The sequence below is a fragment of the Lepus europaeus genome, chromosome 2 (assembly GCF_033115175.1).
Source record: "Lepus europaeus isolate LE1 chromosome 2, mLepTim1.pri, whole genome shotgun sequence".
Taxonomy (NCBI): Eukaryota; Metazoa; Chordata; class Mammalia; order Lagomorpha; family Leporidae; genus Lepus; species Lepus europaeus.
In genome coordinates, this window is record NC_084828.1 from 143,419,137 (window position 1) to 143,441,554 (window position 22,418).

General features: G+C 47.8%; 1 protein-coding gene across 5 annotated transcripts; it reads right to left on the reverse strand.

Annotated features, from left to right (window-relative positions):
- Positions 1-3,046: 3,046 nt before the first annotated feature.
- FAIM (Fas apoptotic inhibitory molecule) lies at positions 3,047-21,914 on the reverse strand. 5 transcript variants are annotated; one of them, XM_062214103.1, is made up of 6 exons: positions 21,846-21,914; positions 20,755-20,815; positions 11,866-11,998; positions 10,995-11,223; positions 7,333-7,382; positions 3,047-3,451 (listed from the first exon to the last, which is right to left on the reverse strand). In XM_062214103.1, the coding sequence occupies exons 3-6, from the start codon at positions 11,974-11,976 to the stop codon at positions 3,302-3,304; spliced, it is 540 nt and encodes a 179-aa protein (XP_062070087.1). In that variant the 5' UTR covers positions 11,977-11,998; positions 20,755-20,815; positions 21,846-21,914; the 3' UTR covers positions 3,047-3,301. The 5 variants fall into 5 exon arrangements, with proteins under 5 accessions (XP_062070087.1, XP_062070097.1, XP_062070070.1 ...); XM_062214113.1 differs by lacking the exon at positions 21,846-21,914 and adding an exon at positions 21,585-21,669; XM_062214086.1 differs by lacking the exon at positions 21,846-21,914 and adding an exon at positions 21,390-21,455.
- Positions 21,915-22,418: the final 504 nt, after the last annotated feature.

A 22,418-nucleotide genomic window follows, 5' to 3' on the forward strand; every position in this document is an offset into this window, starting at 1 on the left:
TTAGAACCCACTCGGGATCAGTAAGCCTGCGGGCAGACCTGAGATCTTTCTTTCTAACAAGCTCCCAGATGATGTGAGGCTCACACAGAGCCAGGGGCACACTTCAGATAGCAAGGTCTGGGACAGCTGGGCTCAGCTGCTTGGGACGCCTGCATCTCGTAGCAGAGTGCCTGGTTTCTGCTGATGTGCACCCAGGGAAGCACACGATGGCCCGAGTACTTGGGTTCTTGCTCCCAGGTTGGGGATCTGGAGGGAGTCCCTGGCTCCTAGGTTCAGTTTGGCCCAACCCTGACCATTGCAGGCATTTAGGAAACAAACCAGAATATGAAAGATCTCCCTTTCTCTGTCATTCTGCCTTTAAAATAAATCTTTTAATGAAGGCTCAAGAGAGACTCACGAGCACTGGAAGGTACTTCAAAAAATTTATAGAAGAAAAGGAATTAAGAGTTTATTTTGGTGTAAAAAAATGAAATCTGTGCATAGTTTTTTTTTTTTTTCAGAATATGCATTTCCATGAACTTTTTGAAGATCTCTCATATACTCTAGGGACATATACAAAGATAAGCATTTGCACACTGATTATATTATTATCTGAAAACTATCTAGGGGTGTATGTGGGTGGCTAAATGAATATGGTCGAACCTAAGAGTTAAAGTGCTGAGTAGGAAAAAACATGATGCAGAAAGGATAAAAAGGTGATTATACATGAAATTTCTTTTTTTTTAAAGATTTATTTATTTGAAAGGCAGAGTTACAGAGCGGCAGCAGCAGAAACAGAGACGAGAGAGAGAGAGAGAGAGAGAGAGAGAAACAGAGAGAGAGAGGTCTTCCCTCCACTGATTCACTCCCTAAATGGCCAGAGCTGGGCCATTCTGAAGCCAGGAGCCAGGAGCTTCTTCTGGGTCTTCCACACGGGTGCAGGGGCCCAAGCACTTGGGGCATCTTCTGCTTTCCCAGGACATGTCAGAAAGCTAAATCAGAAGTGGAACAGCCAGAATTCGAACCGGCACCCATATGGAACACTGGCACTTCAGGTGGCAGCTTTAGCCGCTATGCCACAGCGCCAGCCCCTACAATGAGTTTTAAAATAAGATTGGGGGCTGGTGCTTGCATCCCATATGGGCACCGGTTCAAGTCCCAGTGGCTCCACTTCAGATCCAGCTCTCTGCTATGGCCTGGGAAAGCAGCAGAAGATGGCCCAAGTCCTTGGGCCTTTGCATCTGTGTGGGAGACCCGTAAGAAGCTCCTGGCTCCTGGCTTTGGATTGGCACAGCTCTGGCCATTTCGGCCATTTGGGGAGTGAACCAGCTGATGGAAGACTCTCTGCATCTGCCTCTCTGTAACTCTTCCTATCAAATAAATAAAAAAGCCTTAAGAAGAAAGAACTTGCCCTTCGTACCAACCTTCAGACCGAGCTGCTGTGCACATTGCCGTGCTGCTGTGAACCAAACCCACCACCGTTCACCGCTCAGCGTGTGGCCTCTGCAGGGCGAATCACATCGGACCCCAGGCCTTTGCTGAGGTGCAGGACACTCACCGAAAGCCACAGGTTTGGACCCCTCATAACTCCATTCAAAACAAAATAGCTACACATAACTCTTTTTGCTTTTGGCCATGGTATGGGACATTGTTTGTACCAGATAAAATATGGTCATTAAAAGAAGCTTTTTACTCTTAAGCAGACTGAAAATAATCCACAACACCAAACAGTAGAAAGTCAGCCCAAACGTGAGTTTAACGAGCTTCAGACTCCATCCCATCTCGTGTGCTGTCCCCAGTGGCAGAGGGGCAGGGCTGGGGGTGGAGTGTGAAAGGCAGGTTTCCTTTGGCTTCGGTAAAACGCTTCTGTGAAGGTCGTGTGTTGAATGGCCTGGGAACACTTGAAACTAAAAGACGACGGAGGCAGCAAGCGGTCTTATTCGTGTGTTCCCTCTCCCCCCAGGCCTGTCTCAGCCCTCCTCCCTCTCCACTTCCTCCTTCCCGATCCTGCCTTGTTCTGTCCTAGAACTCTTGGGATTACGTTAATGCAGGGAGATAGAAGCAAAGGGCCTGGGCCTTCGTGTCAGCAAAAGCCTGGGCCCCGAGGCCACTCATTCAACCTGAGACAGTCTGTGTAGAGCAGTGGTGGATGATTGGAATGTTCTGGATCCACAAGGTCTGCTCTCCCATGTGATTGCTAAGCACTGGAAATGTGGTAGTGTGACTGACGAACTGGTTTTTTGTTGTTTTTAGAGGCAAGCAGAGATAGGGCTCTCCCATCAACTGGATCACTCTCCAAATGCCTGCATGGCTGCAGCTGGGCCAGAAGCCGGTACCTCAATCCAGGTCTCCCACGTGGGTGGGGAGCAGGCACCTGGCTACCTGAGCCATCACTGCTGCCTCCCAGGATCTGCACTGGCAGGGAGCTGGCGCCAGGAATCCAATCCAGGTGCTCTGACAGGGAATGTGGGCACTTAACCACCGGGCTGACCACGGCTCTGTAGCTTGATGTTTAACTGTATTTAACTTTGGTTAACCTAAATAGCCACGTCACTAATGGCGACCACACGGGATAAAGCAAGACAAAAACACGGAAGATGGGCATGTGAAAATGGGCGTGAGATACTCCAGGCCAAAGCTGTACTACGGAACTGTGTCCTGCCTGGAAAGACTGTCAGGGCAGAGTCCGGAAACACACGCACAGTGCTGTGTGATCTTGGGCCTGTTGGGCCCGGTGTGGCCCCGGAGGCACGCCGCTGTGCCAGAGGGCGCCCCTCAACACAGCCCGCAGGGAGCACGTTTGCTCCTTCTCCCTTTTTTTATCCCATGTCAATTAAGCAGCCACATTTTCAGAAGCCCACACTTTAACTGAATTCTTATGTGACACTATTTGATGTTTCCTTAATAACTTTCTAGATAGAAAATAGTTATTTTCTCCAGTTAAACTAGTTGTATCATTAGGCACCAATTGCTTTAAGCTAGGGAGACACCTGTCTGCATTTTGAAACCACAAATCAAGCAACAACAATCTTATTTTTAGTTTTTATTATAGTAAAAGCTACCGCTATAAAACATTGATGATTTTCGCCTATATCTTCTTTTCCTTTTGGCTTTAAAAGAGTTTACATTATTTATAAAACAAATTATTATTTTGATTGTACATACTTTTTTTCTGATCCTTGGAACATTACAGTTTCAAGTAACTAAAAAATAAACACTGCAGACTAAATGTACTAGTAAGTACTTATTGACCACATTTCATTACCAGTCATTAAAAAGCCCTGATCTTTACTTCTGCAGATTGAAAGTCGTGAACGTGAAGTCACTCGGGAGTCTCAGGGATTTCTCTGTTGTCCACGATGAGCGTGTGAATAATCCCTTCCTTCCGCTTCCCACTGCTCACCGCCTTTATGTAACAGTCATGGTTGCCGAAGCTGAAGTGTGTCTCAGTCCCATCGTCCACAAATTCTCCCTGGGTCAACGAAAGAGGAGTCAGTGTTCCGGAGCAGTCCCCTCTGCCTGCAGCATTCACACCAGCTAAATTCACGCCATAACGAAGTAACATGCCAGTTGCTGCTAAGCTTTGCAAAATGATAGCTATTTTAGACGCACTTGCATTTCTGTTATGAACTCCACGCTTCTTTTTAGAACTCCTATAGTCCTTAGCCATTTTAGGCTTCGTGGGGGAACAGTACACCTGCTGGCTGTGCGTGTCTAACACACGCTGGTTTAACAAGTGATAAGCATGGTAGACATTTGCTGGTTACTTAAGTACACGAGGAACAGCTGCTCTGCCTTATTCCACTGCCTCCTCACAGTCACGCTGACAGAGCATCACTAACCCACGTGGCAGGCGAGGACACTGAGGGACAGAGTGGTCTAGGAGCTTGCAGGAGGCCCCAGGCAGTGCGGCCGGGAGTGTTCTCAACCGCTCTGAAACCCGCGCGCTCTGATGGGGCTTACCATAGGACACACAGGGTGGAAGACTCCGTATGAAACAAAGGATGTAAAACGACTCAGTAAGAGCTTTTACCATTGTTTACATATAAAATGGTAGTATTTGTGGGACAATGCTTTAAGTAAAGTTAACTTCACCTTAATCATTTTATAATGTGGCCACGAGAAAAGCTAAAACTGCATGTGACACCCAGAAGGGCATCTGTGGTTGCTATGTGGCACTTCAAAAAGTTCACGGAAAACGGCAAAACTTGTTGAAATCCATGCATACAAGGGATCTTTAAAAAGTTCACGAAAACACGTATTATGAAAAACATGTGCACAAATTTCAGATTTTTTTTAACCAAAGTAAACTCATCTTTTAATTCCACTTTTCACAAGCTTTGTGAAGTGCCCTCGTGTCCTGTGAGTATTTCTGTTGAACTCACTGCTCTAGAGTAAAAAAGCTAAGAGCCATGTGGAACAGACCAGGAAGGAAGGGGTTAGAGGATGAAAACGAACTATGCCAAAAAGCACCGTAACCACACTCAGGCTTACACCGTGGCTCCGCGCTTCCTGGCGGCTGCAGCAGATCCAACTAGGTCCTGCCGGTAACAGCATCGCACTAAGCACAGCACCGAGGCCACTGGAGGGCAGCTTTCCCAGCTCGGCAGAGCGGCCAGGGCACCGGCTCCACTGGCAGTGAGCCCCGAGTGCCGGCTGCTCCGTGCCCTTGTAGGGCAGGGCAGGAGTAGGGCAATCCCTGGGCACAGCTTGGGAATTGTCAGATACATCATTTGGTTCATGATACTTGGAGATGAAAAGGAAAAAGGAGAAAATAAGCCGTAACTCAAGGCAGCAAGGGCAGTGTGTTGTGGGTGTGTACAGCAGCAGGGAGCCGCCCAACCACCCTGTGAACCAGGTTGCAGGTACAGGGAGAGGCAAGGAGGTTCAGTGGAGCTGTTTCCCAAATACTTGTGCTTTGCTGTCAGTCACTGAGGAACAAACACATGGCGAGCCAACAGCATTTCCAGCTTGTCTACTCCTTTACTATTGTACTCATAGTCTCACCACATTTGCTCTGCAGAATTCCGTGAGGGTGTGAGGGTCTGTGAGTTCCACCTAGAGAATTCCAGGCGAGGTAAGAAGGGCCAGGAAGAATTGCTAGGTGCAGTGTCTGGCACTCAGCAGGCCCTGGCCATGTGAACGGTACCTGAAGCTGTTCGAAAAGGGCTGGAAAGTGCTGGTGGGCTCCCCAGCCTCTCTGCCTGCAAGAAGCCTCCGTCCGCGGGTGTAACTGAGACAGGACTCAAACGCTGGGGATCCATGTTTTTTTAAAAGATTTATTGATTGATTTGAGAGGCAGAGAGAGAGAGATGTCTTCCATCCACTGGTTTACTCCCCTAAATGGTCTCAGTGGCTAGAGCTGGGCTGATCTGATGCCAGGAGCCAGGAGCTTCTTCCAGGTCTCCCATGTGGGTGTAGGGGCCCAAGGACTTGGGCCATCTTCTACTGCTTTCCCAGGCCATAGCAGAGAGCTGGATCGGAAGCAGAGCAGCTGGGACTCCAACTGGCTCCCATATGGGATGCCGGCACTGCAGGTGGCAGCCTTGCCTGCCACACCAAGGCACTGGCTCCAGGGATCAATTTTGACTGAGTGAATTTAGGTGTAATTTCCCTTCAAGCTTTGTAGGAAGCTTAGGAAATAGAAAACCATTCCTGGCCAGCACCGTGGCTCAATAGGCTAATCCTCTGCCTGCGGCGCCGGCACCCTGGGTTCTAGTCCCAGTCGGGGCGCCGGATTCTGTCCCGGCTGCTCCTCTTCCAGTCCAGCTCTCTGCTGTGGCCCGGGAAGGCAGTGGAGGATGGCCCAAGTACTTGGGCCCTGCACCCACATGGGAGACCAGGAGAAGCACCTGGCTCCTGCCTTCGGATTGGCACAGCACTGGCCGTAGCGGCCATTTGGGGGGTGAACCAACGGAAGGAAGACCTTTCTCTCTGTCTCTCTCTCTCTCACTGTCCACTCTGCCTGTCAAAAAAAAAAAAAAAAATTCCTCTTTGGGGCTGGTGCTGTGGTATAGTGGGTAAAGCTGCTGCCTGTGATGCCAGCAACCAATATGGGCACCAGTTTGAGTCCTGGCTGCTCCACTTCTGAACCAGCTCCCTGCTAATGGCCTGGGAAAGCAGTGAAGATGGTCCAAGTGTTTGGTCCCTTGCTACCAACATGGAAGACCCAGATGAAACTCCTGGCTTTGGGCCTGGCCCAGCCCTGGCCATTGCAGCCATCTAGGGAGTGAACCAGCAGATGAAAGCACTCTCTCTTTCAAATAAATAAATAATTTTTTTTAAGAAAAAGCAGCATTCATCTTGGTAAGTTTCCAGTTCTGGCTTTGGAACCCCCTCAGAAGAGAGTGCCACAGGACCATGCAGATGTGGTGGCCTGTGGAATACAGTCCATGCCCTGCATGGCTCCCTGCAAGCGCCTCTCCTCACTATCAGGGCCACGTTCAATGAGAGAGAACAGCAGCAACGATGACATGTCGCAGGCTAAAACATGTCCAGAGAAGACAGCTTCCACCATCTCCAGCCGGGGGAGCGCGGCTGGAGCCTGCTTGGCGGGAGGGGCCCGGGGATGGTACGCCTGCTTGGCCCGAGATTTCCTAGACCCACACTCGCCACTTTCCAGGATGGTCCCGCAGCTTCCCCCGCTCCCTGTGCACACCGCTAGTACTTGGTCCTTCTTGGCGGTCACTGGTATTTTCATCCCATCCGCAGCCACGGCAATGCGAGCATGGGATTTCAGCATGCTTGGCAGCATGGCAGGTGCAGCCTCTTCCGCCCCGCCTTGGCACTGCTGGTCTCCAAGCTCTGTTTGTCTTCTGGGCTTTGTGCCTTTCCCTGGCTGCCTGAGTGTCTGGTAATCCTAGGTGCGGCACTTGTAGGGAAGCACCACGTGCACTGGGTGTAGGGTGCGATGCCTTCCTCCACTCAGGGCGGGCTGTGCGCACCGCACTGTAGCGAGGCCCCAGAGGGTTTCGATGCTTGCACATTCGATAAGGAGCAGAATAAAGCACCACTCACCACGCATAAACAGAGGAGGATGTCAGCTTTGGAAGGTGGGTTTTTTTTTTTGTTTTTTTTTTTATTTTAACGTGGGGACTCTCTAGGATTCAGCCAGGTCCAGGAGAGGAAAGGGCAGAGCGTGAGGCTGGCGCCAGCTCCTCACCCTCAGACTCTCACTGCCCCAGGCCCTGTCTCAGAGAGGTTTTCAGAATTTGCTGCCAGGAGTACTTACTCTCCTTTGTTCTGACCAAGAAGGCCCTGGTTAATCATACAATCTCCACAACAAGGAAACACAGCAATACTTCGAGGGTAACTTAGACACACGCACCGAGAGTAATCAAAAGGTCAACTTACTGCTGTCTCCATTTTTTTACCATTGCACCACACATCCATAGTGTCTTTTTCTGTAAAGGTAACAAAATTTGAAAGTTAGAATTCTATGAGTAACTTTCCATGCTTAATATTCCAGGAAGTTAGACATGTTGGATTCCTATCAGTATTCCAAAACTCAGCGGTTGTTCATGGCGTGGAAACCCCTCAAATTTAAAGGAACTGTGCTTATTCTTTGTCCACAGACTGAACCAACTGAAATGAAACAAAATAATATTACACAGAAAGCCAGGGTGCCAATCAAGCTGAAGTCTTGTTAAAAATAATAACAGAGCGAACCACTTAGAGGAGGAGGCACACAAGTGAATGTGGGAGCGGCCTCTTCCGGCGTCGGTGACCACACACAGCCCCACTCCCGCCTGAACCCAGGACGATGGCACAGAGGGACCGCCAGCCACGGCTGCCGCAGGGCTCGAGCAGGACAGACAGCATGTCGGGTTTAAGATTTAGTCTCCAGTTTCTTACCAAATAGCACGATAATCTCTATTCATCTTGGTAACTTTTTTTTTTTTTACTTCTAATTTTATTTGAAAAGCAGAGAGACAGAGAAAGAGATCTCTCATCTGCTGATTTATTCCCCAAATGCCTACAACACTCAGGGCTGGGCCACGCTGAAGCCAAGAGCCCAGAACTTCATCTGTCTCCCAGATGTGGGTGTCAGGGACCCAAGTAGTGAGCCATCGTGTGCTGCCTCCCAGGGTGTGTGTCGGCAGGGAGCTGGATGGGAAGCGGGGCAGCCAGGACTTGAACCAGGCGCTCCACTATGGATGTGGGCGCCCAAAGTCTGCCCTCGGTTCATTTTTATGATGGCTTTGCTTTGGGGAAATGTTAGTGGATCATAAGGACAAAACAGGTACAGCTGGTGGACCACATGATCTGGAGCAAAAGTTGCCTCGACACACTGCCCACCTCACTGGGCAAACCCAGCGCCCTCTGTGAGTGGGGAGCAACAGGAGAGAGGACTGCACTCACCAAGGAGCCAGCAGAGGAGCTTTGGGGATTTAATGAAGGAGAGCGAGGAGCACCACCTTGATGCACACCTGCAAAGGGGCCGGGTCCCGGGAGCAGTCAGGGCCTCGCCTCCAGCCGGCTGTCCCAGGGCCGACAGGGGATGCTGTTCTCCCTACCCCTTCAGATGGGAGCCTCACTTACACGGTAGACAGTCTTCTGAGTGCGCTAGAAGGAAAGAAAGGCCTACAGGCTCAGGAGAGAGGGGCGCGGGTCACCCCGCAGGCAGCCTGAGGGCTGTGGCTGCACGGACACCTAGTTGTCCCTGTGTGTGTGAGAGTGCACAGTGCTCAAAGCAGAACAGCGGTGACGCTGCACCTTATTCAGCGAGCCTACTGACCTGTGCACGCGCTCAGGTCTTCGCCGATAGCTTACTGTCAAGCCTCACAAGAGCTGTGAATCTGGAAGCCAAAAAGAAAAATGGAACAGACTTGACTACACACAACTGGGAAAAAAAAAAAAAAAACCTTCTGCATGACAGGCAGGAACCATGCACAGACAGAGGTGCCATCAAGACACCCCCGCACACACACACAGATCCGAGTGCCTGGGTTTCATACCCAGCTCTGGCCCCCGGTTCCAGCTTCCGGCCAGTGCAGACCCCGGGAGGCAATGGTGCTGGCTGCAGTAGTTGGCTCCTGCCGCCCACACGGGAGCCGGGCCTGTGTCCCGTCACTGCAGCCCTGGTGTGGTTGCTTTCCCTCTGCCACTTTATTTTCCTCCCCTGGTGTTCAGGGTGTGGTGACTGCAGATGCCAACAAACTCTGTCTCTGTCCCTTAGGCACCTCACGTTCGTGGGGTGGTGAAACAGAGCAGACAAGAGCTCTGGGGTCAGACCCTGGGTTCTCGAACCCTTGCTTGCAGTGCCCTCCAGGAAATCGCCTCCGCTCTGAACCCCCACTCCTCACCCTCGGCGAAGACGACGCCACTGTTCTTTCAGGCTGTTTAAGCGCTAGGGACCATTTCTGCCCAGTGCCTAGTGCGATATCTGGCCCCGAAAAGAGCTTTAGTAAATCATGCTTTTGCTATTAGAAGTTTTTGCTCATTCTGTTCCAACTTCTCAATGTAAAATTTAAGAAGTTAAATAATACTGTAATATGAAGCTGGTCATGTAATGCATACAAGTGACTTTTACCACAAGGCCTTAAATAAGCCCATTCTTTTTCCATACTGAACAGGAACAATGAAAAATAGTATTTTTAAAGAATTCACTGAGAAATGCTGATAAGCATTTTATCTGTACAAACTTAACTGTATGATGATATTGGCTAAGTAGCTGATTGAGTGCCTAAAATTACCTTAAAGACTTCGTTTCATCACCTGTAAAAGCCCCATATGTTCAAATGCGTTGGCACTATTTCTTATCCTGTCAAACTAAAATCTCCATTAAGTAAGTAATCAGGTATGTTGGTTCTAAAACTTTATTGTAGAGTGAGTCACTACATTCCTAACCAGTGCACTGTGAAATCTGAAAAGACAACGCATGAGATGAGCTCCAAAAAGCTCCAGAAAGAAAAAAAAATGAGATTGAGACTGGCATCAAACCTCTCATTCACAAAAATGAAGCCCAGCAGACACTGGAACAGGGCTCTCAAAAGTTCTAAGAAAATGATTTTGAAATGAAAACTCTGCACTCAACAAAAGTACCATGTGGGGCTGAGGTCCCAGTGTTCCTGTCCTAGGCAAGTCCCTAGGAAATGACCCCGGGGGTATTCCAGCCACCAAAGAGGGCCCCGGGAGTCACAGGGTTGCAGAATGGGAGGGACTGAGGAGCGGGGTGAGGGAGAGCCAGCACACCAGGGACCCAGGCCACAGACCCTGAGAATATCTATGTCAAGAATGAAAAGAATTGCACGCAGCAGAGAATGAGGGTAAAATGCTAACAGATACTTAGACCTTGACTCGGATGACTCTGATCAGATGCAGTCCTAAGCCTCCTGTTACCTAGAGAGAAATTACTCTGAGGAGCCTTAAATTTCCAACTGAAGACACACTGTACAAACACAACTAGTAGTATCAAATGTATATATCAATCGGACTTCTATAGAACTTCAGTTTATAATCCTCAAATCATCACTATAAAACGTGGCTCTAAATATTGTGGATTAAATGAACACCTCATTCACACAGTACACATCAGAAATAAACCTGCACTTACATTCCCTTTCCTAGTCAAAATTCCAATCAAAGTCTGGATAGTTAGAGAAACCAATTAAACACCCATCATAAAAAGTCAGTAAGGGGGCCGGCACTGTGGTATAGTGGGTAAAGCCACCACCTGCAGTGCCAGCATCCCATATGGGAGCCGGTTTAAGTCCCAGCTGTTCCACTTATAATCCAGCTCTCTGCTGTGGCCTGGGGAAGCAGCAGAAAATGGCCCAAGTGCTTGGGCCCCTGCACCTGCATGGAAGACCCGGAATAAGCACCTGACTCCTGGCTTCAGGCCCAGCTCTGGCCATCGTGGCCATCTGGGGGATGTGGCCATTTGAGGAGTGAAACAGCGGATGGAGCCCTCTTTCCCTCTCTCTGCCTCTCTCTATAACTCTGCCTTTCAAATAAGTAAAAAAAAAAAAATCTTTAAGAGAAAAGTCAGTTCTACAGGAACAGCATTAACTTACCCAAAACAACTCTACAGTCCTCACCATCCAAGTGTAGCACCCACGTGTGGGTGGTTTTTGATCTGTTCTCCATATACTTCTTGAGACTTTTCCCATTAATTTCCAGAGTATACTCATAAGCAAAACCACTGACAGCATCTATATTTATGGTTGCTTTTGTCTTTGCAGCTCCAACACAGAAGGTTTCTTTGCCCACTAATTTGAACATCCATTCTTTTCTTATCTCTTCCTAGGTAACAGAATATAAATATGTAAAACACACAATACAGGAAAAAGCAGTGTTTAATTTTAGAAAGAATGCAATTAAAGTGATCAAATGGCAATACTATAAGATGTACATTTATTAACTCATGATGCCAGAGTTTTAAGAAATAAAGGCATTTGCGGGCAGGTGTTCAGCCTAGCGGTTAAGATTCTGGTTAGGATGCTTACATCCCGCGCTGGAGTAGCTGGGTTTGATTCGCAGCCCCAGCTGCTGACTCCAGCTTCCTACTCATGTAGTCCCCAGGAGGCAGCAGGTGACTGGTTCGGTGCCACCCATGTGGAAGACCTGGAATAAGTTCCCAGCTCCCAGCTTTGGCTAGCCCAGCCCTGCCCTGGGCATTCAAAGTGAGCCAGCAAATGGTAGCTCTTTTTCTGTCTGCTTAACAAATAAATAAATAATTTTTAATAAAGAAAGACATTTTAAGTTTAGACATTAGGTGTTACGTTCTATGACTTCTATAATTATTATTAGTTTGCTTTTTACAGCAAAATGATACAGGCCAGAAACATAAAGGTAACCACTGTTAAGAAAAAATCCTGAATCCACAAACAAAACAAAACCAAGCTTCTCTGCATATATTTCACAAGGTAGCAAATTTTTTCCTACCTTCCCATCTACATACACTACTCGTTTGCCTGATGTGGTGCCATGTTCAAATTCAATCTTGTGGATTCCATCACTTAAAGCAACATCCCAAACAGCTACAAGATCTGTCATTTTTTCCAGGCTAGAAGGAGGACTAAAGGAATAAAATAAAGCCATTATAATGGGCCAAAGCCAATAACAGGACAAACATTCCTTCCAAGATGAGACTATGTTTATAACCCCTAAAACTATAAAATATTAAAGTGGCATTATCTAAGAAATCCTACTCACAGCACATGTAACTATTTCTCCCTGTCATTCACTTTGCCTTTCAGAGATAACTACTATGTATGGATGTATAGTCGGATAATTCCAAACAAAGTCACCTTACGATTAATAGGATTACGACTATCAGTTTATCCTGGACAGTCCTCTGGGCTAGGCTACAACAGAGCCCATGGAAACATCAGTAAAAAATCTCCACTCTGTCCCTCATCCCTCCCTCCCATCCCATTTAAAAAACAGTGTCCAGTTTAGTTTTTTCTTTTTCATAGCCAATCAATCCAAAAAGAGAACTTTCCAAACATTCCAAACTTAAACTAATGGTTAGGGATTAATTTTAACAAAATGAGTTCCAACTTATTATATTAAGACTGAGGGAAAAAAGTTGAGGAAAAAAAAAAGCAGTCATGGGATAAATGTTCTACTGCAGAGATAAAACTAATACAAAAAATGTACTGGGAAAAATATTAACTCTTGGCAGTACTATAAAATTACTTTTGGAAAATGAAGGATTCAGGGTTGTCAGACATTTCTTGGCTAGGGCGGGTGTTTGGCCTGGTGGGCAAGATGCTGGCTAACACTTGGGTCCTGCACTGGAAATCCTGGGTTTGATGCCTATCTCTGCCTCCTGACTCCAGCTTCCTGCTAATGCAGACCCTGGGAGGCAGCAGTGATCGGATCCCTGCCAGGCACGAGGGAGATCTAGACTGAGTTCCCAGCTCCCAGCTTTGGTCTGGCCCCGCCCCGGCTGCTGCAGGCATTTGGGACGTGAGCCACAGATGAGAATGAGCTCTTTCGTCTGTCTCTTAAATGGGAAAAAATCATGGCACAACTAGATCACATATTGTTGACATGAATATTTTTACATGAAATACATGTGTCCTCTGTGAATGATGTATTATATATAGTACATATATAATTAGCACCGTGATACTGATAGGGAGCTTTAGCTTTGAAAGAAGTAACATGTATTACAGTCATCATGACCACAGCTACTAAGAGCCTACTGAGTCCCAGTCCTGACCAAGAGCTCTCCATACACTCACGATGGGGATGATCAGTCTCTCTATGTTACAGAAGAGGCTCAGAGAGACCAAGGGCTTGCCTGAGGTCACAATGACACTAAGCAAGAGACAGGATATAAACTGGGGACACTGGCTCCACAGCCTGCTCTTTTAACTCTCTCTTCCGTTTTGTTTATGCTGCCCTACCTTGTATGCTCTAAGTCACATAAAAAGTCAGCACATCTTAAGGTCACTGTGAACTAGTTCCCAAGACCTTTGTGCTGACAGGGATCTGCAGCCCTCACGGGAAGATTCTACAGGAAAGGTGCCACCTAGGTAACTGGCACCCCAGGCAAGGGATTGAGTGCCTGCTCTAAATCATAATAAAACAGAGTCAAGCATTCTGCAGTTTTACAATATGTGTCCTTAATAGAGTAGCCTGCATAAATAACTCTGCTGACCGATCATAACAATCTTAAGAATTTCAAAGGCTAGTTTTATCACAATGCAAGACATTTACCTTTCATCATCTTCAAAGATAGGACTGTCATCTCCAGATGCCATGGCTGGCAGAACAGTCTTTAATCCAATTAGCAGCCAGGAAAGGAAAAAAGCAGAATTGCGGCAGAGAAAGGTTGAGAGCAACAGAGATGATATCTACTACGAAGGATTTTGCTAACTTTGCAATCCATTTCTTAAATTGCATGCAATTTCTGATGAAACAGCTTTTACATACAACAGAATTGCAGTCTTTAATTTTCAGAGAAAGAAGTTAAATCATGCAATCAGCCAATTATATTTTTCTATTTTCTTAATACGAGAGAATAGACTCCAGTTTACTTCCAGTATTGCTGCGGATCAGAGCTTCAGGAGGCCTAATGAGTCCTCTGGGTCCCAGGCTTCCCAGAGCGAAGCATGAGACGCCCCAAGGTGTGAGGCAGAGGGTCAGGGGATACGCAAAACTCCAAGACGAACATGGTGCATCTTCCAGGAGGATTAATGTTACAGGGTTCTATGAATTTAGAACGCAACCTTTATATTAAATTTTAGAAGGCTAAGATACAATTTTTAATTTCATTTTTAGATAACTTCAAAGAAACGGTAAGTTTGCAGGGAGCAGCCAGGGACTGCAGGAAGCTGGTTCCCTCCCTAAGAGCAATCTTCATTTTTCACTTACACTCATTTAATTTACTAGTGTCAATAAAAATAGCCACAAAAGTCCTATTGCTTGTTCAGGTCATTAGCAGGGTCCAAGCCAGAACTGCCACCCAGCACCATGCAATGAACTAAACAGTAGCTGAGCTGCAATGCTGAGTTTTGCTAAAATCAGAAGCACGCACATGTTCACATGCACAGGATACCTTCCACATCTGAAGATTTGATAGTGAACAGTGGCACCCTTGCCAAACTATCAGAAATTCAATGACTTTTTGCTCCCAAGATCTTTAAAAAGTATATTTTCCCTATAAATGTAAATAGTTCTCTCCAAATTAAAAACGGGAGATAGGGGGCCAGTGCTGTGACACAGCGAGCTAAAGCCCCTGCCTGCAGTGCCCAGCATCCCATATGGGCTGCTCCACTTCCGATCCAGCTCCCTGCTAATGTGCCTGGGAAAGCAGTGGAAGATGGCCCAAGCCCTTGGGTCCCCCCATCCATATGGCAGACCAAGAAGAAACTCCTGGCTCCTGGCTTCGGATTGGCTGAGCTCCAGGCAAGGCAGCCATTTGGGGAGTGAACCAGCGGATGGAAGACCTCTCTCTCTCTCTCTCTCTCTCTCTCTGTCTCTACCTAACTCTTTCAAATAAATAAAAATAAAGCTTTTTTTTTTTTTTTACAAAAAATGGGAGATTTACAACCATCTCTGGCTAGAAGCAGCCAGAAATCATAAATTGTTAAAATGTTACAGAAGACATTAGCACCTATAAAAACAACACAATGGGGAAAGAAAAGCTAAGAATTTCAGAATAAAAACTAGGTAACAATTTGTACTTAACATAAATCTCTCCTTTTTAGATTAGCACCACAGAAATTTATGAAATTTTCAAGTCTTAAGAAGCTCTGGGATATTCCCTATGAAACTGGAGGGTATTCTGCAACTCTAAAAGCAAAAAGAGTTCACAGCAATGGAATAAGCCAAACAGCACAACACACACTTTGATAAGGCATCGTTTGTAAATCCAAAGGTTTTTAGGGGTCTCATTCAAGTTTTGCTCTTCAACTTTTAAAGACTCTAGAAAGTTTAGTAATGTAGCACTCAAACCTGAAAGAATTGCCTCATTTTCTGTCATAAAGAACTTCAAATATTACTAAATCGCATTGAGATAAAATATGGAAGCATCTTAATTACAATACCTTTTCCTATATAAGTATAAAAGACAACAAATTGGAAAAGAAGTTACAAATCAAGATCACATTCTATTTTCAAAAAATGTCTCTATCAATGCTCATTCATATATTTAGCAACTATTTGTGAACTAAAAAGTGGCAATTTTTCATTCTTCAACAATCTACAGTGTATAGTCAGAAGAGAATTGGACAGGCTATGGCTTAAATATGATTTGGACCCTGAACTCCTAACACATGCAGGAGTTTAAACCCCCAAATCCTAAGTTAATGGTACTGAGGGTAGAAACTTAATGCACTTACAGCATTAGATGTGGGGCCTCTGAGAGAGTGGCTAAAGTTGTATTAGGTCATTAGGATAGAGCCTTCTTGATTGGATCCTGGTGGCTCTACAAGGAGAGATCTATCTATCTATCTATCATCATGTGATGCCCTGTACAGACTGGTGACGGCAATCACCAGATGCTGAATCAGTAGAGCCCACCTGATCTAGGACTGTGAACCTTCAGGATGGTAAGCCAAAATATTTTTTTTTTTTTTTGACAAAGTTAGCCTTCCTCAGGTACTGTGTTACAGTGATGAAAATCTGACTGATACTAAATGGTCAGAATAAGTGCTGATGTAATTATCTGGCACGTTTGAAGCAATCCAATTCCACTTATAGTTGTATATGTCAAAGTTGACGTTTCTGCTTAAAATACACATTCACAAACCAATATAAAATTGTTACTCTTTTTCAATAGATTAAATAAGATTAAATAGATTAAATAAGAAAAAGACTGCTTTAACACAGTGGCATTTCAATTTTTCTTGTCCATGTTATTCATTATTTTAAGCAAAAGACTCCAAACATCTTATAATTAAAAATAATTGTAAAATACAATTATTCCTAGGAACCACAGCATATTTGGCTTATAAAACACTGCAATGCTTCAAATTTTGTACTGTTTTCAAAGACAGAGGTTAACTGAAAAAAGTGCTTCCTATGCAAGGATGAAAGTGAGCACTCTCTTATAACAGTCATAACCAAGACAGGAGACAGCCATACAATTTTCAGCATTGGAAAAAGAAAACAAAAAGAAAAAACAAAAGAAATGACCCCATCTGGCTTCTCTCGCTCATTATGGGGAAACCAAATGAACAAGACACGCCTCTAAATGCTATCCCCACGGCCCGTTCTGGCCTCTGCTCATCCATCCAATCGCCTTATAAGGCTGGCCAAGGCATCAGTAATGCACCCAGAGTAAAGACAACTTTCCACATGACCCCAACATAAAGAGTAATCCCCACTGGGGTCAGTGTTGTGGCATAGCCACTGCTTGTGACACCAGCATCCCATACTGGTGCCTGTTCGAGTCCCGGCTGCTCCACTTCCAATCCAGCTCCCCGCTGATCTGCCTGGGAAGGCAGCAGAAGACACCACCTGCACCCATGTGGGAGACCAGGATGAAGCTCCTGGCTTGGTGGCCTGGTCCAGCCCGGGCTGTTGTAGCCATTTGGGGAGAGTGAACCAGGAGACAGAAGATCTCTGTCCCTCTTCCTCTCTCTCTCTCTCTTTCTGTAACTCTACCTTTCAAATCAGCAGAATATGGCCCAAGAGTATGGGCCCCTGCCACTCATGTGGGAGACCTGGGTGAAGCGCCTGGCTTCGGCCTGGCCCAGTGCTGGCTGTTGCAGCCATCTGGGGAGTGAACCAACAGATGGAAGATCTCTCTGTAATTCTTTCAAAATAAATAAATACTCTTTTAAAAGAGAGAGACAAAATGCTCACATAAAAAACCCAGCTGGCCGGCACCGCGGCTCAATAGGCTAATCCTCCACCTGCGGTGCTGGCACACTGGGTTCTAGTCCTGGTCAGGGCGCTGGTTCTGTCCCGGTTGCCCCTCTTCCAGGCCAGCTCTCTGCTATGGCCCGGGAAGGCAGTGGAGGATGGCCCAAGTCCTTGGGCCCTGCATCCCATGGGAGACCAGGAGAAGCACCTGGCTCCTGCCTTCGGATCAGTGCGGTGCACTGGCCGCAGTGGCCATTGGAGGGTGAACCAATGACAAAGGAAGACCTTTCTCTCTGTCTTTCTCTCTCACTGTCCACTCTGCCTGTCAAAAAAAAAAAAAAAAAAAAAAAAAAAACACAGCTTGGGTCCTTGGTAACTGGAGGCTTCTCTGTCTACACACAGCAACACCAGCCTGCGCAAGCAGCCTCCATTCATTCAGCAAGTGGTTAAACACTCACTAAGTGTCCTGAAAGCACTCCAAAGTCAATACCTGTTTTTGAAAATTCTCTATGGTTTGGGATGGTTTGCGATTTTCCCAAGAGGAGGTGTACCTTCACAACAAAAGTTTTCTTATGATAAATGTCCAGTTTTCATTTTTTTTTTTTTCATTTTAACAACATTTCTTTGAGCTTGTTATCAAAAGACACTGCACTAAGTACTGCCAGCAACTTGAAGAACAGGCTTCTGTCCTTAAAGAATTCCTGCATTTCAAGTGTGTTCAGTCAACATAAGAACTGGGCGATCTTTCCAGTTTCAAAACTTGCTATGGGGTGGATGTTTGGCCTGGTAGCTAAGATGCCCACATCCCGGATATGAGTGCTTGGGTTCAATACACGGCTCCACTCTTGCCTTCAACTTCCTGCTAACGTAGAACCTGGGATGCAGCAGTAATGGCTCGAGTAGCTGGGTTTCTGCCACCATGTTGTAGATTTGTGTTAAGTTCTTGGTGCTGCAGCATAGTGGGTAAAGCCACCCCCTACAGTGCTGGCATCCCATATGGGCACCGGTTTGCATCCCAGCTGCTCCACTTCTGATCCAGATCTCTGCTATGGCCTGAGAAAGCAGTAGAAGATGGCCCAAGTGCTTGCACCCACATGGGAGACCTGGAAGAAGCTCCTGGCTCCTGGCTTTGGATCAGCCCAGCTCCAGCTATTGTAGCCATCTGGGGAGTGAACCAGCAGATGGAAGACCTCCCTCTCTCTTTCCTTACCCCTGCCTCTCTGTAACTCTGCCTTTAAAAAATAATAAATAAATAGACAAATCTTTAAAAACAAAAATGTTCTTACTTCCTGGCTTCAGCCCCTAACATAAGACCACAGCAGGCACTTGGGGAGTGGGCCAGTGAATAGGAGTGCTCACTCATGCTCCCTCTCTCTCTCTCTGCCTCTCAAGTAATCAAACTTTAAAATATTCTTAAAGCTACTACAAAAATACAATAATTAAAACAGTGTGGTGCTGGTATCAAGACAGAAATACAGACCAATGGGACAGAATCGAGAGTTCAGAAATCAATGCATACATCTATGACCAAATGATTTTTGAACAGGGTGCCAAGTCTCTTCAGTGAGGAACGCACCGTTCTTCAGCAGACGGGATGGGAACTGGATTTCCATGTGCAAAAGAATGAACCTCTCCGTCACAGTACATACAGAAGTTATCTCAAAACGGATCAACAATCTACATGTAAGACCTAAAGCCACAAAGCTCTTGGAGGAAAACAAGGGTAAATCTTTACAACCTTGAGTTTGGTGATGGAGTCTTACACATGGTACTAAAAGCACAACAACAAAAGAAAAAATAATGAATTGGACCTCATCAAAAAGTTCCTTCATGTATGAAAAAATAATTACCAAGAAAATGAAAATAAGAAGAGAAAATCTTTGTAAATCATATATCTGACAAAAGTATCAAATCAAGAATATATAGGCTGGCGCCGTGGCTTAACAGGCTAATCCTCCGCCTTGCAGCGTCGGCACACCAGGTTCTAGTCCCGGTCGGGGCGCCAGATTCTATCCTGGTTGCCCCTCTTCCAGGCCAGCTCTCTGCTATGGCCCGGGAAGGCAGTGGAGGATGGCCCAAGTGCTTGGGCCCTGCACCCGCATGGGAGACCAGGAGAAGCGCCTGGCTCCTGGCTTCGGATCAGCGCAATGAGCCGGCCGCAGCAGCCATTGGAGGGTGAACCAACGGCAAAAAGGAAGACCTTTCTCTCTCTCTCTTTCACTATCCACTCTGCCTGTCCAAAAGAAAAAAAAAAAACAAGAATATATATAGAGAACTCCTACAATTCAACAACAAAAAGACAACTCAATTTAAAAACCAATGACAGGAAATGGTATTTAATCTAGTGGTTAAGATGCCAGTGTTCCATACCAGAGTGCATTGTTTTTACTTCTGGCCTCAGCCCTGACTCTTAGGGGCTTTTTTTTTTTTTTTAAAGAAAAAAATTTACTTATTTATTTGAAAGGTAGAGTTAGAGTGGAAAAGGCAGGAAGAGAGAGAGAGAGAGGTCTTCCATCCACTGGTTCACTCCCCAAATGGCCATAATGGCTGGAGCTCAGCCAATCCGAAGCCAGGAACCAGGAGCTTCTTCCAGGGTGGGTGTGGGAGCCCAGGCACTTGGGCCATCTTCTACTGCTTTCCCAGGCCGTAGCAGAGAGCTGGATCAGAAGTGGAGCAGCCAGGTCTTGAACCGGCGCCCATACAGGATGGCAGCGCTACAGGCGGCAGCTTTACCCGCTACGCCACAGCGCCAACCCCCACAGTCTTCTGGGGAGTAAACCAGCAGATGGGATCCTTCTCTTTCTGCGTCTCTAGTAAATAAATAAAAGGAACTGAATAGACATTGCTCCAAGGAGTACATAAAATAGTCAATAAGCATATGAAAAGACCCTAAAACACTAATCAGGAGAGAAAAGCAAATCAAAGCCACAATGGGATTCAATTTCACAAAATCCCAGGATCCTTATTAAAAAAAAAAAAAAAAAAAGGACCAAGGGCTGGTGAAGATATGGAGAAGGAGAAACTGGAAACATTGTACACAGCCGGTGGAAAGAGCTGCCATGGACAATGGTATGGTGGTTCCTCAAAAGCCTAAACACAGAATTACCACCTCATCTAACAATCCATTCCTAAGTATAATCCTGAAAGTACGGAAGCAGGCACTCAGATATTGTGATGAACGATCTTTGCAGTGCTTTTCCAACAACCAAAAGGTAGAAACAACTCAGTGTCCATCAACATACGAATGGATAAGTAAAATGTGGTACCTACACAGGATCTTAAAAAAAATTCATGGAAAATGCAGATTATGAAGAAATGTTGCATAGATTTCAAGCTCAGAGTGGGGTTCTCCAGCACAGCAACAGGGCCCTCCTTGTAAAGGGATAAAGAACAGGACAGAGCAGCCCCCAAGGAGGAAAGGCTTTGGTGTAAAATTTGGGGTAAAGGCTCCTTTTCAGCAAAAGCTCCAGGTGAGGCCGTCCCTAAGTCACTACGTCAACAGGTGTGTACCTGGGCCCCGGCAAAGTCGGTCTGGGAGCTCGCGGAGCTGGGCAGTCTCCAGGGCGACTTACTGGAGGAACAAAAACGAAAACAACCTTTAGTGCGGGCCACGTCGCGACGCACCCCGCGCACCTTTTAGGGCATTCCTTCCAAACACCCCATCACGCACAAAGCACCAGAGGGTACAGTGCGCTTCGTAAGCGCTAAAAACTGAGCACCGCCTCTCGGTTCACCGCGAGGGAGGGGCTCCACCGAGCAAACCAGAGTCGAGCCAAAGCCCCTGCCAGGCGCCGGCGAGGGTGCAGCGGTGGCCAGTCTGGCACAGGTCGGGGGCTAACATCTAAAGCCACGGGGGTCGCGCCCGAGGACGAAGCCGGGGTCTGCCCGCTGGTATGCGGCGCGGGGAACGGCCATTCGCTTCGCCCCTTCGCCTCTCTGCAGCGACAAGGATTCGCTCTGGAGCGCGCAGTCAGGCCGGGGGCTGCTGAGCGCGGGGCCAGGCCGGCCGGGGACGCCGCCGCGCCCGCCCGCCCGCGGCTGGCTCCGTGCCCCGCCGCGCCTCCGCCTCCGCCCGCGGTGCGCGCGAGCCCGCGGCCGCCTCCAGGCCTCGGGCCGGCGGCCGACCAGAAGCGCCCGGAACTCACCGCGAGCGGGCCCCGCGCCTCAGCCGGCGGGGACGCTCTCGCCGTCCGCCGCAGCCGCCGGGACGGAGATGGCGGCCGCGGGCCCGGGGTCGCGGGGGCGCCGAGGGGCGCGCGCAGGGGCTTCCGGGCGAGCGCGCGCGCGGCGGGGCCAGCCCTGGGCGCCGGTCTCCGAGCCGCTCGTGGCCGCGGGCTCACCTGAGCGACGCAGGGCAGCCGGGGGCCCTGGGGCGGCCGCACCCAGCAGCTGGTTGGCTCCCGCTCGGCCGCGTGGCTTCGCGGACGCTGGAGCCGCCGGGCGGGCGCCGAGGGTGAGCGCGCCGGCTCTTTGTCCCCCGGGGCGCCTGGCGCAGCCGCCACGGCCTCCCTGCACCGGAGACCCAGCCCCCGCCTGCTGCCCCCGCCGAGGTCGACCTGGCCCGCTCCACGCTGCCCTTCTTCCTCAGCCCGGAGCCGAACCTGGCAGGTCAAGTCCTGTTGAGGCGGGCACTGGAGATCCACCTGGTGGGTCGGGCAGACTGCAAACCCGAACATGGCCGTCGCTCCCTAAAAGCGTTTTAGGGAGTCTCCGGAGAGCTCGAGTTCCAAAGTGGGCACGGTGCCCCACGTGTGCTCTAACCTCAGCCCGCCTGGTCGCACTTAGCCCCTTCGATGATGCCAGCCCCTTCTCACCGCAGCGCCCCTGCCAATGATCTTCGCGCTGCCTAGGGACCCGGCCTCACTCCTCCCTTAATTAACTTCCGTTTTGTTGTTGAGACTGTTCGCCAAATACCGTTTGTTCGGTTTGTTTGTTTTTTGTTTTTTAAGGAAGATGATCTTGGACTGGAAGAACCTAGAATTGTCTTTGCTAATCCTTTTCGGGGTGTGCAATCATTTGTGCAATGTTTGCCTATGGTGTAACTTAATAGTTGATTGATAATCATCTATTGTCCATGGCTGCTGGCTCTTACTCTGCACTGTGCAGGCCCACGGTAGCTCTGGTAAGTACTGAAGACTGAAGAACAGGCCGGGGTGGTGATGGGGCTCAGGACA

Excerpts from the sequence above, each read along its gene's own strand:
- FAIM (XM_062214078.1), bottom strand. The coding sequence starts at position 13,694 with ATGGCATCTGGAGATGACAGTCCTATCTTTGAAGATGATGAAAG. Across the intron at positions 7,383-10,994 it reads GGACTGTAGAGTTGTTTTGG|AAAAAGACACTATGGATGTG; the intron begins GTAAGTTAATGC and ends TTACCTTTACAG. Across the intron at positions 3,452-7,332 it reads GTAAAAAAATGGAGACAGCA|GGAGAATTTGTGGACGATGG; the intron begins GTAAGTTGACCT and ends TCGTTGACCCAG.